General features: G+C 34.4%; 2 protein-coding genes across 2 annotated transcripts; one reads left to right on the top strand and one right to left on the bottom strand.

Moving 5' to 3' along the window:
* The first annotated feature begins 835 nt into the window (after window positions 1-835).
* LOC133317071 (probable protein phosphatase 2C 59) lies at window positions 836-5,041 on the top strand. The gene is made up of 8 exons (XM_061518872.1): window positions 836-1,009; window positions 1,774-1,901; window positions 2,446-2,544; window positions 2,653-2,811; window positions 3,337-3,423; window positions 3,511-3,602; window positions 4,166-4,240; window positions 4,407-5,041. The coding sequence occupies exons 1-8, from the start codon at window positions 927-929 to the stop codon at window positions 4,563-4,565; spliced, it is 882 nt and encodes a 293-aa protein (XP_061374856.1). The 5' UTR covers window positions 836-926; the 3' UTR covers window positions 4,566-5,041.
* Window positions 5,042-11,573: 6,532 nt separating this feature from the next.
* On the bottom strand, window positions 11,574-12,896 carry LOC133317100 (zinc finger protein CONSTANS-LIKE 4). Its single transcript, XM_061518919.1, has 2 exons — window positions 12,234-12,896; window positions 11,574-12,153 (listed from the first exon to the last, which is right to left on the bottom strand). Exons 1-2 carry the CDS (start codon window positions 12,837-12,839, stop codon window positions 11,869-11,871), a joined length of 891 nt encoding a protein of 296 aa, XP_061374903.1. The 5' UTR covers window positions 12,840-12,896; the 3' UTR covers window positions 11,574-11,868.
* Between the last annotated feature and the right edge of the window lie 2,992 nt (window positions 12,897-15,888).

Raw genomic sequence — 15,888 nt, 5'->3', positions numbered from 1 at the left:
TCTGTTCAAGAAAAAAGAAAACTCAACTCCCGATTTTGTGATATACCTCGTTGTGCATGCAAATTGCAAAGCACATACATAGGTGACACGTGTCATCACCACCGGATGAATAGACTGAATAGCGTTATTTTTGGCATTGACTCGGTCCCACCGAGAGTTTCGCTCATCCTTCGGCGACGAGTATGCAACGCGAGGCAGCAACTATTTTTAGTATACGTATGATCAAATTGATGATGTTTATTTCATGAATCACCTAAACGACCTTTTGCGATTCGAATGAATCACCAAAAATAAAATATTAGTAAATAGTCAATTATTATTATTTTTAATTGACTTTTCATTCTTTGATTAATTCTTATTAACCCAAGATTTTTTTTATATATATTTAAAAAAGAAAAAAGAAAAAAAGTATGCAACTAATTTTCAAGAAGAAGATTTATGATATGTTTGAATGTCTCAAATTGTTGAACAAACAATGAGTTGTCCTAAACTAAAATCAAACAGAATACCCTCTGCTTTTTTTTCTCTCTCTCTCTTTCTCTTTCTCTCTCTCTCTCTCTCTCTCTCTGTGAAGGTATTTCTCTCTCTTCCCCTTCCTCAGGTTCTCTCTCTCTCTCTCTGTGTTGTTCAACCTTGGATTCAGCATATTTATGCCTTTATCTGCATCAATAGCAAGATCTATGTACAAAGTTTATGACTTTTTGTGCAAAATTTTGTCTTGTGAAATTAATTACACTTTCTTCCTTGTGGTGTTTTTGTATGCAGGTTAAAACTTGGTAGTGAGTGATTTCAAAATGACCCCACTAATGTTATGATTACTTGGAATCATTGGCAGGAAAGAATACGCAATAGTGCTGTTGTTTCTTCATTTTCTCTTATTGGTCAAAGAAATAGTATCTGGTTACCCTGAATATTCAACTTGTAATATGGGTTATCTCAATTCAGCTTTGTCCTCTTCAAGTCAGGTTCATTATGCCGATGATGCACCTGTCACCGGTGGGGGTCTCAGGTTAACAACTTCTTTTTCACAGATCCATCTTTCTTTAATTCAAGAACTTGCTGGTTTTTTTTTTTTTTGGTTTAATTCTTACTATTATTGTTATGTTATTGGTTAATTTTATTCATAGTTGGAGGGGTCGTTTTTAATTTCTTTCAATTATATCCGCCATGTGTTGATTTGCATATTCATAAGTCTGTTCCGTGTGATTCTTGGTTTCATATGAATTTAATATTTGTGATTCATGAAGCATGTGTGTTGGAACTATGATGTATTCATCGTTTAACAAAATCGTTTTACAAGGCTTAGGTTAAACTAGTTCTGCCTGAATTTGTCTTAAAAATAATTTTCTCTACTTTGTTCTTCCCGTCTTTGTTATTCTCCCTCTTATCCCTTGATTGTTGGTACATAAATAATAATCTTTATTGACTAAAATTACAGAGATTGAGGTACTCCTTTTATCAAATTGAATGTGTTATCATATCTTCGTCACAGTTGGGACATAGGCCGAAGGATGTGTGTCCTTGCCGAATTAAATTTTGTATTTCATTTTATATATGAGATGTAGATGTTATTATGCATTGCTGATTTGATTCATTCGTTGATTAGGAAAAAAAAGATTGTACTGTCTATTTAATACTGCGTTGATATTTGATGCCAAAATGAAACTCCCCCCAAAAAAAGAATTCCCTGACATTTCCTTTTGGAAAAAAATACTAAAGAATGAGACTGCATGAGATGATTGTGACACAATTTGTTGTGATTTGTGTTTATAGTCACAACGGAAAATTCAGTTATGGATATGCTAGCTCTCCTGGCAAGAGATCTTCGATGGAAGATTTTTATGAGACAAGAATAGATGGTGTTGATGGTGAAATCGTTGGCCTTTTTGGAGTTTTTGATGGTATATTTATATCTTTCTCTCGTCTCCATCTCCTGCTTGTACACTGTTTGAAAAATATGCTAAAATATTGCTCATAGAACTCATGCTATGTGATTACTCGTACTAGATTTGCTTACAGTTGTGTCTCATTTCACGTTTCACCCCTTGTCAAACTGATTGTGGACGGTTGGATTAGTCTGTTTGGCTGTAGTATTGTTTTCTGCACATCATGAAGGATAATTTCCTATTGGCTATACCTATATATAACCTATCCTTGATATTATTCTTATCTGCAATCATTCTATTGGGATAATTTCTAGATAGTTCATCCTTTTCTTCTTGTACTATTCTTTGTTGTGACTTTTATTCCCTATATGAGCAATTATTAATTGTAGAGTGTTTCTTTTTTTGGCATCATAATTTTTTTCCTCTAAAATTTAAGCACGAAGGAATTATTTCCTATTGGCTATACTTATATAGTTATATATAACCTATGCTTGATATTATTCTTATCTACTCAGAAAAGTAGAAAGTAGCTGAAGTTTCTTGTTTATAACGCTTTCAGGTCATGGTGGTGTTCGTGCTGCTGAGTATGTCAAGCAAAACCTGTTTAGTAATTTGATCAGTCACCCCAAATTCATTTCCGACACCAAATCAGCAATAGGTATGTTATTTTCTACCTGTCTCTGCATGATCCTCATGCCTGATGTTCTCCAATTTGCTAAATCCAGAAAATAACAATTCTTTCTTGCCAAACTTTTCTTATTTACAGCTGATGCATATAACCATACCGACTCTGAATTTCTGAAATCAGAAAATAGTCATAACAGAGATGCTGGATCAACTGCTTCCACTGCCATTCTAGTTGGTGATCGTCTGCTTGTTGCAAATGTTGGGGACTCCAGAGCTGTTATATGCAGGGGTGGTAATGGTAAGGATATTAGCTTTATGGATATATATATATAGTAGTATACACATTCTTAGATGCGTACAGTTAATTATTAATTGTTTTGTTATGTAATATGACTATTGACATAGTTTGTATTACTGTATAATTACTAATACAATTAACTGTTACCTATACAATAAGCTAAAATTAACTACGACTTGTACAATTATACACGTTCTTATACAGTCATGGTTTCTATGTGTAAGTGTGCTTATATAACATGACTGCTTTTTCTTTTTCTTTTTCTATTTTTTTAAATTCAAATGCCATTTTTGAGAATTCTTTTCTAGCCTTTTGAGTCTCTGGTGAAAAGCTATCTTGATATCATTTGTTATTGATGAAATATAATGGTCATTAATTTGTTTCTAAGTATGTAATGTTAGTGAATGTGTAAGAATGGCATACGTGTATGCATGTGTCTATGGCAAGTTCTTGTGCATCTGCTGTGAGAGAATCACTTCAACAATGATTGCTGAATATTTTCCTTCGGATTGTGGTTTCATCTAGCCATTGCTGTTTCTCGAGATCACAAGCCAGACCAAACTGATGAGAGGCAAAGGATTGAAGATGCAGGAGGCTTTGTTATGTGGGCTGGTAAGGTCATCATGTAGTTAGGTTTTTTATTTAATTTATAAGATTTATATTGTTTATCACTATTGATAATTTAACATCATATTTAAGGAACTTGGAGAGTTGGAGGTGTTCTTGCTGTTTCTCGTGCATTTGGTGATAGACTCCTGAAGCAGTATGTTGTTGCTGATCCAGAAATCCAGGTGTGTGTCTTCTATGGTTAGTGGCATCCATTCTTGGATAATTCATGTAGTTTTAGATTCATCTCAACCTGTGCCTGTATAGGGTGCATCAGTGCATGGTCAAGTGTACGGTTCAGTTTGTGTACATAAAAGGTGATAATCAGTAATCTGGTTTATATGAAAATGCAGATTAAAAATGGGACGAAGACGGATGTTACTTGGAAAATGAATAATATAGACAATATAGAAAGAACTTCCTAGGGTTTTTCACTCTTTCTGGAACCCATGAATTTGTTCTGTAAAAAGAAAAGTGACAGTCTTGCATGAATACATACGACCATGCATGCGTTCGCAATTGTTTGTATATTCCCATTACTTATGTCGGTAAAATAGTACGATGAAGCAGTAAAACTTGTATTGTTATTCATATTCTGCGATTAACCTTGCAAAGTAGCATTTTAGAGCTTCTTTTAGTTAAACACAAGTATGCTATATGAACCAATAACAATTATGTGTGGTATAACAGATGTAAAAGAGATGTCACCTCCTTTGTATATTTAAGTTACATGTTTGTGGTCTTGCAGGAAGAAAAAGTTGACAGCTCTCTTGAGTTTCTTATTTTGGCCAGTGACGGGCTATGGGATGTTGTCACAAATGAGGTTTGCAATGATATTCATTTCTTCCCATTTTTTTTCTCTTTAATTACTATAGTTCATCTCTGTCATAACCACCAAAATTCAGATAAATTAAACTCTGCTGAGAAGATTTGGATTGTTTAGGAAGTCTTGTATTTTCGACTCACCTAAAATTTTAATGTTTCTTCAGGAAGCCGTTACTATGATTAAACCAATTGAGGATGCAGAGGAGGCAGCAAAGAGGCTGTTGCAAGAAGCATATCAGAGAGGTAGTGCTGACAATATCACTTGTGTTGTTGTTCGTTTCTTGATGAACCAAGGCGCTTCTTCTCATAGTAGCTCAGGGTAAGCATCCTTCGGCACAAGGGTTGTGCAATGGTTGAGTGGTGGATTTAAAGTTGGAAACGTGGCAAAAATCAGTTTATAGTTGGTGATAAGCAATCCTTGTAGCTGTTATAGCGTGTCGTGTCATATCATATCAAACTCATTGTGATCCTCTTCAATAGAGCTTTTCTAGCTGTCTCTCGCTTCAGTAATTGAGCCCCTCTTTGTAGCTAGGAAAAAATCGATGTGTGTAAGGAGTGTGGCTAGAGTTCTGGTTGCACATGCTACATGTAAACGAGGTTCTTTAGTCCATCCAATTCTCGTAGTGTAGTTGTGTCAGTTCCATTCAAAATTGTTATCTACGTGAATTTATGGCTTGTAACAAGTGTAATAATATAGATATAAGAAGCTCTTGTGTTTTTTCTTGTAGCAATGTTTCAACTGTATTCATTCACTTTTGGACTGAACTTGAAAATTATGGATGAGCACATTTGTCATGTGAAGTGTGAACTAATAGGAACATGGACAGACTGCCACATTTTTGGCAATTTTTTATCAATCTGTCATGCGAACAGTAGTTTTTACCAAATTGAAAGTTCATTACGATTGGTAGAGAACTTGGTAACCAATGATTTCGTGACACGTGGCATATTTTCGCAGGAAAAACTGACTGAACTAACTCTCAGGGGTAGAGAATTTGGTGCACTATGTGGCACAAACTCGTTATCCGATCAGAATTAATGTACCAATCACGATAAAAAAATAGAAAACGAAGGAAAATGACTATTTAATTAATGTAACAATCATAATTAATGTATCAATCACCAATCACAATTAGTATACCAATAGAATTAACTTTTGATTGTACAAGTCACAATTAATGTACCAATCACTTAGAAGGTCGTAACTTTTGATTCGGATATCCAAATTAAATATTTTTTATTTTTTTTCACATAACTTTTTGAGATCTACGCAATGACATCTCATTTGCTATATTTTAGATCTCACAAAAATTGTTTGAATTTGTAACAATGGTTTTACAAACAATTAATGTATCAATCACAATTAATTGTAATTGGTACATTAATTAAAAAATACTGAAAAATATTTTTGCAGTTACTGCAGATAAGTTATCTGCATTTACTCCAAAAACGATGTCGTTTTGGGATTGAAAGATTAAAAAATTATAATTATAAAGACTACAATAACTCTGAAATAAATTAAACTTATAAAAACACCTTGATTTTCGTCCCAAAACGACGTCGTATTGAATTTACTGCAGAAAAAGCAAACTCAATTAAATAACCCTTTTTCTTTGTTTTCTTTTTTTGATTGTGATTGGTACATTAATTCTAATCGGGCAACGAGATTGTGCCAAATAGCGCACCAAGTTCGCTACGTCCAGTAAGCTTTTCCTGCGAAAGTGCCACGTGTTACGAAATCATTGGCTACCAAGTTTGTTACCAGTCGTAGCGAACTAGGACATGTGGCAGTAAGTTTTTCCTGCTAAAGTGTGCTACGAATCAAGAAATCATTGGCTACCAAGTTTGGTATCAGTTGTAGCGAACTTGAACACGTGACAGTCATCTTTTCCCGTGAAAGTGTGCCACGTGTCAAGAAATCATTGGCTACCAAGTTCGCTACTAGTCGTAACGAACTTCAACGCATGACAATTTGATAAATTTTATTATTCACATAGCAATTTGGTATATAAATGCCAAAAACATGGCACATTTATCACTGTTCCGAACTAATATACGGTTTGGTTTGAAAACGGGACTGCTTTATTAAATCACAATAATAACAACGAAGACTGATTTAAGCAACGACGGATTCAGTGTAAGTATGATACTCACGAGAAAGGGTTAATGGTTGAATTAATAAAAATAAAATAAAAAATCCTACACTTACAAATTGAGCATGATGGGAAATACTAAAGCAAACTTAATCATAATTATTGAGGGTTTTGATTTCAAATAGAATTATAAGCTGAAGGAAAACCAAGTAATAGAAGAATGAGCAAGAGACGTATAGTCCTCGAGCAAATTGAGAATTTTATTTTATAATTTAGTGTTTTGTCAGTTTGCCCGTATTAGATGATAAGCATTTTTTTTCCTTTATCTTAGTGATTTTCTTTTACATAGGCTCTCTAAGCTGAAGAAAAAAATTATTATGAATGAAAAGTTTTGAACTAACCTAACTCTTAAATGTGTGTATTCCCTTTTCAATCACACAAAATCTTCAATTTTGATTTGATGCAACAGTGAAATTTAAAAATGGAGTGTTAGAAAACAAAAAATGAGAATGACAAGCATATTTGCAGCAAGTGAGAAGCTCTATTCCTAATGATGTCATTGTTTGTATATCTATTAAACACAACAGCCACATGTCTTCTTGCAAAGGTTATATAATTGCTGCTTTTCGTTCCCAATACTTGAATCTTAAGCTGTTTCACGTCTATATTCTGAATTTTCTTGCTCTAGTGCATTTCGCGCGCTTGAGTTTGCTATTGATATCACTCTTGGAGATCCTTTACGAAAAAACTTTAGTTTGTTTGCTCAAGAAGATTTTTTTGGGAAAACTTTATGCAGATATTGAATAGAGTGCATCTGACTCTTCCATTTTTCTTCCATCACTCTGGATATTTGCAACTACGAGTTAAGGGGGTGTTTAGCAGGAGGTAAAAAAAAAATTATACGAAAATGGGATGAGAAAAATTATTTGCCTATACTTGATAAATGGCTATGAAAAATTATTTGCCTATACTTTTACTTGATAAATGGGAAGTAAAACTATGGCTATGAAAAAAAAAATCCCATCATTTGTTTTTGAGGTTTGATTTTCTCATGTTAAATGAGAATTCAATTCTCATGTTGTAGAGATAAAAAAACATGTGGGACCCATGTGTTAGAAAAAATTATATGTAGGACCCATGTCAGCACGGAAATCGAAGGGTGTGTAGGAAAATTTGAATTCTCATGTTAAATAAGAATTATAAAACCCTTTGTTTTTTCTTCATAAAATGGTTATGAAAGACTATTGATTGGGTAGAATTGTTTTTTTTCTCATTGGTGAGAAAATTAACATACTGCATTAGTAAAATTAATCTAACATTTCTAGAAAAAATGATGGCCTATCAAACACTTTTTAGTAACGAATTTTTTTTTCATCATATTCTTGAAAATTATTTTTTCCCAGTAAACAAAATTTCTTCTCTACGAAACGCTCTCTAAGTGCATTTGTGAATAAGAATATTGTTTATTAATCTAAAAATATATAAATAAAGAAAGCTTTAGGGCTTACGTGGAGCATTAGTAGGATTCTATGGAACTCATAATATTACGTATTTAATGATGAAGAGTTAGGATAATTTGCATGAAATTAAACAAATATTCAACAAAACCAACTCAAATGAAATAAAAATAAAAAGAGTTCTCATTATTTGTATATTTTACTTGCAAATTTAATCAAAGGTAATAGATTAATTTTACATGTAATTAGCTAAAATAATGGTTAAAAATCTCAATTAGTACCTGGAAATTTGTAAAGTTTGTCTAAGTGCATGTTTATATTTGCCTTACTTTTAAGGGGAAAAATACTTTTTTTTTTCATCGTAGCATCATTATTAACTTTGTAGCTAAATATTAATTAAATATTAGTTAGCTAGTTAGTTTGCGGAGTCATTAGTTACTAGTTGTTCACTCTCATTTCTGGGTAAAGCATTTTGAAGGAACTTGATCCCTTCAAACATCAATACCTGAGAATTTCACGCTTCAGTTTTCAAAATTTCAAAAAAAAAAGAATGGCAACTCACGATGAGACTGAAATGAAATTAACATTAATTACATTAATTAGCTCTAGCTTCAAGGAGCTTCTCCACCACACATCACAAGTGCCATCCCACTAACAGGGAAAGGGGCATTTTGTAGAATTTGTGATGATTCACAACACAAGGCAAGATGGGAGTGGATCGCCTCATGTGAAAAAGTGGTCATGTGATCACGTTAATTGATCACAATCACTCATTGATGATGAGATAAGAGAGAGAAAAATGTATAATTTTTAAATGAATGGTTGTGATCAAATAACATAAACACTTGACCATTTTTTCACATGAGAGAATCCAGCAGTATATTGTGTTATTTCTCTTTGTCGGGGAAAGATAACCGACTTCTAGCACAATTAAGAAACTTTCGGTAATCCAAGACTATATATACTTTACGGGTATCATGAAAATAAATAAGATAGAACAGAATAAGTGAATGACTAAACATGCATGGATTAACGTGGTTACGCAAATCACATCTCAAAATCCATGAGAGAAAATTGTTCTTTACAATAAGATAATAAAAACAACGTACATAAAAAGTGCTGGTGAGTTTAGTCTTGATCTCAATCCATGTATCTCCTCTCTCATGAATCGAAAAACCGATCTCTCAAGTCTCAACTTTCACAGCCACACGTACGTGTCTAATTTTACAATTACAAAATTCTGGGTCCTCCTTACACTTAGCCTAATTAGGTGTCTGTGTTCGAAACTTTTGTTTTTCGTATATAACATTTTGGATTTTCACCGATTTGCCTGATCTTAAGAGTCTCTCTATTTAAAGAGTATTTTTTTCATGGTAAGAACTTCTAAGTATTTGACTAGTCAAATGTTTATATCTAGAAAGACTACTTATTATCGGGAATAAAATTGAACAAAATTTAAATTAATTAATATATGAACCAAGTTATCATAAGTTCATGACACTGGCATCAATATGTTCCGCGCTCTTAAATCTGTATCAAGTTCAGAAATTTCGGTGTTACCATCAAGAAACTCTTGGCCTTGTGGGCATGGGCATTTTAGTTTGGAACCCCAGTTAGGTGTTACCTGGTCTCTGTTAGACCCAAACGATAAAATGGAAACTTATAATGTTGACTGTTGAGCCCCAAAACCAACATTTTAAAATGATCAGTTGTTCATTTTAATTACAATTAATTACAAATTACCACGTTCCCGTTTAATTATAAGCGTTTCACGCAGTCAACATAAAATACTGCATAACAAATAAATCTTTCGCGAAGTTTGAAGAAAGTTCTAGTGCCATTTATTAGGTGCCGTGCTTGTTGTTAAGGTTTTGGGTGGAATGATATTAAAGCTTCTTTCACCACAAAGTCATGAATTTAATTTTCGTTATTCCACTTTGGAGTGAAATTAAAATAAGAAAGGTAAATCAAAAAAAATTGAACATATACAAATATGGGAAAAACATCTATCGTTTTAAGAATATAATCATATATCATTTTAGATATTAACCGTTGATTTTCATCCATCAACGGTTATAATTTATTGAATCAAAATTATTAATTAATTAATAATAAATTTGGGCTTTTTGACCACTATAACCTTTTTTTTATAATTAATTACCAAATTGACCTTATTTATAAACTATTTCAAAAATTTAACCTCTCCATAAAACATAACACCAATCTGCCCATGTTTGACCGTTGACCATGAAGCCTACCTGGGTACACCTCTACCTACCCGGGTAAATTTTGAAATTTTTTACCTACCCGGGTACACCCCTTCCTACCCGGGTATATTTCTTGAATTTGGAAACATGTTTGAATTATTTACCCGGGTAGGGAGGGATGTACCCAGGTAAATAATCATACCCTCTCATCTGTTCATGGTCAAACATCGAAAAATAAGCTAATGGCATATTGAAAATGAATACACAGATCACTTGGACCTTAACCGTCCTTGTTATAAAAAAGAAACAAGAGCTCAAGTTATGAATAAGAAGCAAAATACTAAACAATCTCTAATCTTCTAATTTTGGTCATCTCCTCAACTTCTTCATTCTGCATGTACCTAACACAATCTTGAAAAACAAACAAACAATAAATGCAGTTAGTTTCAAAGTGTGCTTACGTGCTATAATCTATTTTGTTCAGTATAATTACTATTTTGTAATTAACAAAATCCATTTGACTGCATATTTACGCTACCCTATGTTGACCTGATCGTCCTGTCTCGGCATGTTGCTATTTGCGCTAAGAAAGCATTCTTTGGTCGTTCTGTTCATTCATGCCAAAGCATTATTTACCCGGGTACTCCCCTCCCTATCCGGGTAAATAATTCAAATATTTTTTCAGATTCAAGAAATATACTCGGGTAGGGAAAGGTATACCCGGGTAGGTAAAAAATTTCAAAATATACCCGGGTACCAGGGTAGGCTTCATGGTCAACGGTCAAACAGGGACAGATTGGTGTTATATTTTCTGGAAAGGTTAAATTTTTGAAATAGTTTATAAATAGGGTCAATTTGGTAATTAATTATTAAAAAAAGGTTATAGTGGTCAAAAAGCCAATAAATTTGACCCATTAAGTTTGACCTAATAAATTATAATCGTTGATAAATAAAAATTAACAGTTAAGATCTAAAATGTCATATAATTATATCCTTTAAAAAAATAGATATTTTTCCCATACAATATACACATTTCAAGTTCAAAAGACTCTTGTACGAAGAAATATATTAGAGAATAATACAATCCATTAAAAACATGTTCGCCTAATCCCTTAAGATTTTAAATTGAAGTAATTCTTCACATTCCTTTGATAATAAAAATTCCGACGGAGCGACAGAAGATTTTGTTTCCAAGGTCATAACATCTAAATATTTAAAAACAAATCAAATTAAGATGCAGCCAAAATTTCCTTTTGAAATTAAATAAAGAGAGTCTCGTTTTCATGAACCCAAACTTTCCCGTGTTTAGGCAAATAAACCCTTATTTAGTAGTTCTTTCTAATTGATTAAAGAGCCATCATAAGACTAATAATTCATGAAATTTTAAGTAAATTCTCGATCCAAATCATCCAGACAAATTAAAACAAGTATTAAATTGAATGTGCAGTCAAATTTTTTTGCTTCTAAAAATAGACTCGCCCAGTTCTTGATGAGGAGAGAGAGACTCAAAATACATTGCGAGCAAGAGGAGATCCGATCCGGATGAGTCAGAAAGCAATAGGGGAGGCTAATAATAATTAAAAACTAATTTTTATAAACATGATCTGTGATTAAAAAACCATATTATCATACGTTCAGCACCAATAACATTCCAGATTTTGATACGCTGATCTGCACAGCAGCCATAGCCGAAAAGCAAGTTCCATTGCCATCATCATTCACCCAAAAACGATAAACAAACTACAAAATCGACGGCAAAGAGTTTGCATTGCATAATTCAAACAAAACAAAACAAAACAAAACAAAATAAATAAATATATACAATAAAAGCAACATACAATATTTATATCATAACATTTTGCGAACTGATCAACAGGTAGGAACGACGCCGTATCCAGCAAGAGGATCGACAACAGAGCGTTTGGCGAACCTTCCTTTGATCCTGGGCCTGGTTTCTGCATATGCTTTCCTCGAAGCATAACGAATCGTCTTCTCGAACTTTCTGTTCTTCCTCTTCTCCCTGTACCTCAACACTCTCGCCTCCCTATCCGCCGCCGAGAACTGCGCCGTAACCTTGCCGTAGCTGCAGTTCGATATCTCCGACGAAGTGTTCCCGTCCGGCACGACACCAACCTCCATCGACGACGATGATACCTGAACAGTCAACAAAACACATCAAAACAAGTCTCAATGAAAGGAAATCAATACCTAAGTCTCAGATCGTTCGTTCTTACACTATGGCTCATCTGCGACTGTGACTGTGTGTTGTACTTGTAACCGTAGGCGAAAGTCTCAAAGTTGCTCTGTACCGGAACTATTCCGTCGGCGGTGACGGAATTTTTCTGCTCCGTTTTCGGATCCACATGTCCGTAATCCAGATCTATGTACGGGACGGGTTCCGTTTCCGTTTCGGAGAATAGGTACTGATCTGGCTTAGGAGTAGGGAGCAACCAGGAAGCTGCCTCGGCCTCTTCGGTGCTGACGTCGGCATTTGCGTCGGAGAAGAAGCGGTGATCGTCGAGGAAGTTAATGGATTTGACAGAATGTAAGGGTTCGAAGAAAGGAGTAACGGGAACGCGTTCGTGGCGGCTGGCGAGGGGGTTAGCGGAGTGGATGTCGCGGTCACAGGCGAGGCAGAGTGCGGCGGCGTCTGCCTTGCAGGTGACATGTGCAGGGGCTTGCTCGCAGACTTCGCAGAGTGAAACGCGAGGGTGACGAGATGCGAGCTTGTTAGCGGCGTGCACTTTCGAATCGCAGGCGCCGCAGAGGAAGGCGGAGTCAGGGCGGCAATAGAGTGTGGCGGTGGCGGATTTGCATGAATCGCAGAGCTTGGAGGCCATTGCTATGGTTATGGCTTCCTCTCTCTAAACTGTTTTGTTTTTGTTTTTGTGTTGTGTGGTGAAGGAAGCGTGGTTATGGGCAAGTCTATCTGGTGGGGCCAAGGATATCTGAGAATGACGAATGGAAGAGTGACACGTGGTTATGGCTTAGCCAAAATGTAGAGGTTGGGATGAATTGGAAGGCTTGACGGGGAAGGAGAAAGAAATTAATAATAAGATAAGAGGCTTTTTATTTTAGATTTGGACAGTGGCACACACAGACACAGTGCGGTGCCATTTTTCCAACACCTTCCTCGCTTTGTCATTTTCTAAGTGGACCCACCCTACTTCATGCCTGACACGCTTCTTCTGCGACCCGCAACGTTCTTTGTCATCTTTATATTATTATTCCCATGTGCCTATCACTCTATAGCAATTTTATTAAACTCGATCCGGTTATTAATCTTGTTGAGGTACTAGGTTACTGGTTCAATCAATGGGTTACTAATTCAACTGCATGACTCAGTAAGTATATGTAAATCTATAATTTATATCAAAAAATTATAAATATATTTAAATACTTGTAAAAAAAATATATCAATTTCAAATATTTTAATATAAAAATAATAAATTACACATCATTGTCCAACAAAAGATCAATCAAACATATAATATTTGTGATATTAGTGTTTCAGGTTCACTTTACGACATCTCTAACTATAAACCAAATCAAAATTCCCTACATATTACATAATCAAGATAATATTAGTGTTGTATGTATATAATCTATGTAAGTTAATAAGCTACAAAATACTCAAATATTTCAAAAGAAAACAAATCATTTGTGTTTTAGAGTAAAAAAAAAGACATTAATTTATAAAAATTAATTAATTTTTTTTTGGATAGACCGGACTGGCTCACCGGTTGAACCGACCGGGTCACCGATTTTTACAAAAACCAGCCGGGTCACACCGGTTCTGTAACATGGCCGGTCCAATATGAAATCCAGACTGGTTACATGACCGGTTCATGGTTTCCGGGTCGACCCGGATTTTATAACATTGCTCTATAGTCTATGGGAATGGATCCTCTCATGTGCTAATTAACATGATCATGTCATGTGGGGTAATCATAATCATACATGGGTTAGTTTATGGTGATAAAGGAGGAAAGAAAAAAATATATAAGGATAGAAAGTTACACAATCATCACCGCCATTGATTTAATTATTAATGGTTAAGATCCTCTCACATGACATGATCATGTTAAATTACACATAAGAGGATCCATTTTCATAGTTCGTACGTATAACTCTATGTAAATGATATTTTTAGGATACCTTATAATATTTTTTTCTTATAATCTCTTTTAATTATTTTTGTTATTATTAAATTAAAATGAAATTAATAATTATAAAACAATATTAAATAAATATCTTTAATTTAAATTTAACAAAAACAAAAATAATAATAAGAGATTACAAGAACAAAATAATTGTAAATATTAATTTTTTTTCATTCGTGCCTCGTGTCTAACTATGGAATCCGACGATCAGTGTAGGGGTAGGGTTGCCGACGACTACGAATGTTAAAAGATTCGCTCTTAATAATTCATAATTAAAATGTCAATTTAGGGAGCATTTGATATAAGAAAAAAAAAATTGATCGGGAAGAAAAATTGCATGAGAATATGATGAAAAAATTTTGTTGTCGAATAAGTAATGAAAAGGTGTTTGGTAGCCCAAAATTTTGTATGAAAACTTGAATTAATTTTACTAAGGTATGTTTGGTTAATGGTAAAAAAAAGATTGAAATATTTACTGAAATTATCTTTTTCCACACCTAAACAATAGCTCACCAAATGAGGTTTGATAAATATACTTTGATGGAGGGCATTTTAGTCACAACAAAGTGTCAAGAATTTGTCTATTAATTGGAAATAAAGGTAACCACCCTTGAGATTGCAAAATTTTCAGCATCATTCATGAACAAAGTGAAAACACGGTAATCTTTCTTTTCCCATACACCTTTTTCCTCATCCTCCTAACAAACATTGCCTATTTATTTTTCTATCCTATTTTTCTGGCTAATTTTTTTTTGCCTCCTACCAAACAACCCCTTAAGGTAAAATTAATTTTCCATCAAAATCATGATTTTGTTGTTTAACCAGTGTTTTAAAATTAATTTTCCTCCTAGACTCAGCCAGACCATAATTTTGTAAAATTGAACATTGATGGGGCTGTCTCAAGGGATAAGGTTGCTTGTGGTGGCATCCTTAGGGACTCTTCTGGTTCCTGGATCAATGGCTTCTCCATGTTTTTAGGTTCTTGTTCCCCATTACATGCAGAATTGTGGGCTATATATCATGGATTAAATTTTGCTTGGAATCTGGGATATAGAACCATTGTTCTAGAAAGTGACTCTCTTTAAGCTGGTAGCCTTTTTACCTCTCATGGTAATGATGCTCGAAGACTTCCTTTGGTTGCCAAGATTCGAGCTTGCTTGGATAAAGCTTGGAATGTTTCCTGCTTGAATGTTCCAAGATCCATCAATAAATGTGCAGACTGGTTAGCAAAATATGGTTTGAGTAGGGAATTTGGTCTTCATGTTCTCCATTCTCCAAATCAGGAGCTGTGTTCTCTGGTTGCAGCTGATACCTGGGACCCTGGATTAGCACCTTATGCTAGTCTCAGCATTCCTGAGACTTTTTCCCCTTTTAGTTAAGCTTTGCTTTGTTTGGGCGTTGGCCCTCTATGTACCAAAAAAAAAAAATCGGCTTGGATCGGCTGCGTTGACCCGGGTCTCGGTGACCCGGTGGGTTTCTCGGTCCGAGCGGTCCTTTGGACTGGTTTTGCAGTCAACTCAGTTTGGACCGGATGACCCGGTCGAGACCCGGTTGACCCTCTCTCTTTTTTTGTAAATATTTTTTTTTGGTTGCTACGAATTCTTGAATTAAATCATGTTCACATTTTGTGGTAAATATGATAAAAAATAAGGTCAAAATAAAAAAGGTATTTTGGATTAGTGCAGTTCGTTTATGTAATTTAGTTACATTTTATAAAAGTTTGTTT

Source organism: Gastrolobium bilobum, unplaced genomic scaffold (assembly GCF_033153095.1).
Source record: "Gastrolobium bilobum isolate Gb01-03AN ecotype WA unplaced genomic scaffold, APGP_CSIRO_Gbil_v1 utg5255, whole genome shotgun sequence".
Lineage (NCBI taxonomy): Eukaryota > Viridiplantae > Streptophyta > Magnoliopsida > Fabales > Fabaceae > Gastrolobium > Gastrolobium bilobum.
Note: the sequence above shows the minus strand (reverse complement) of the source record. Positions and strands in the feature narration are given on the sequence as shown.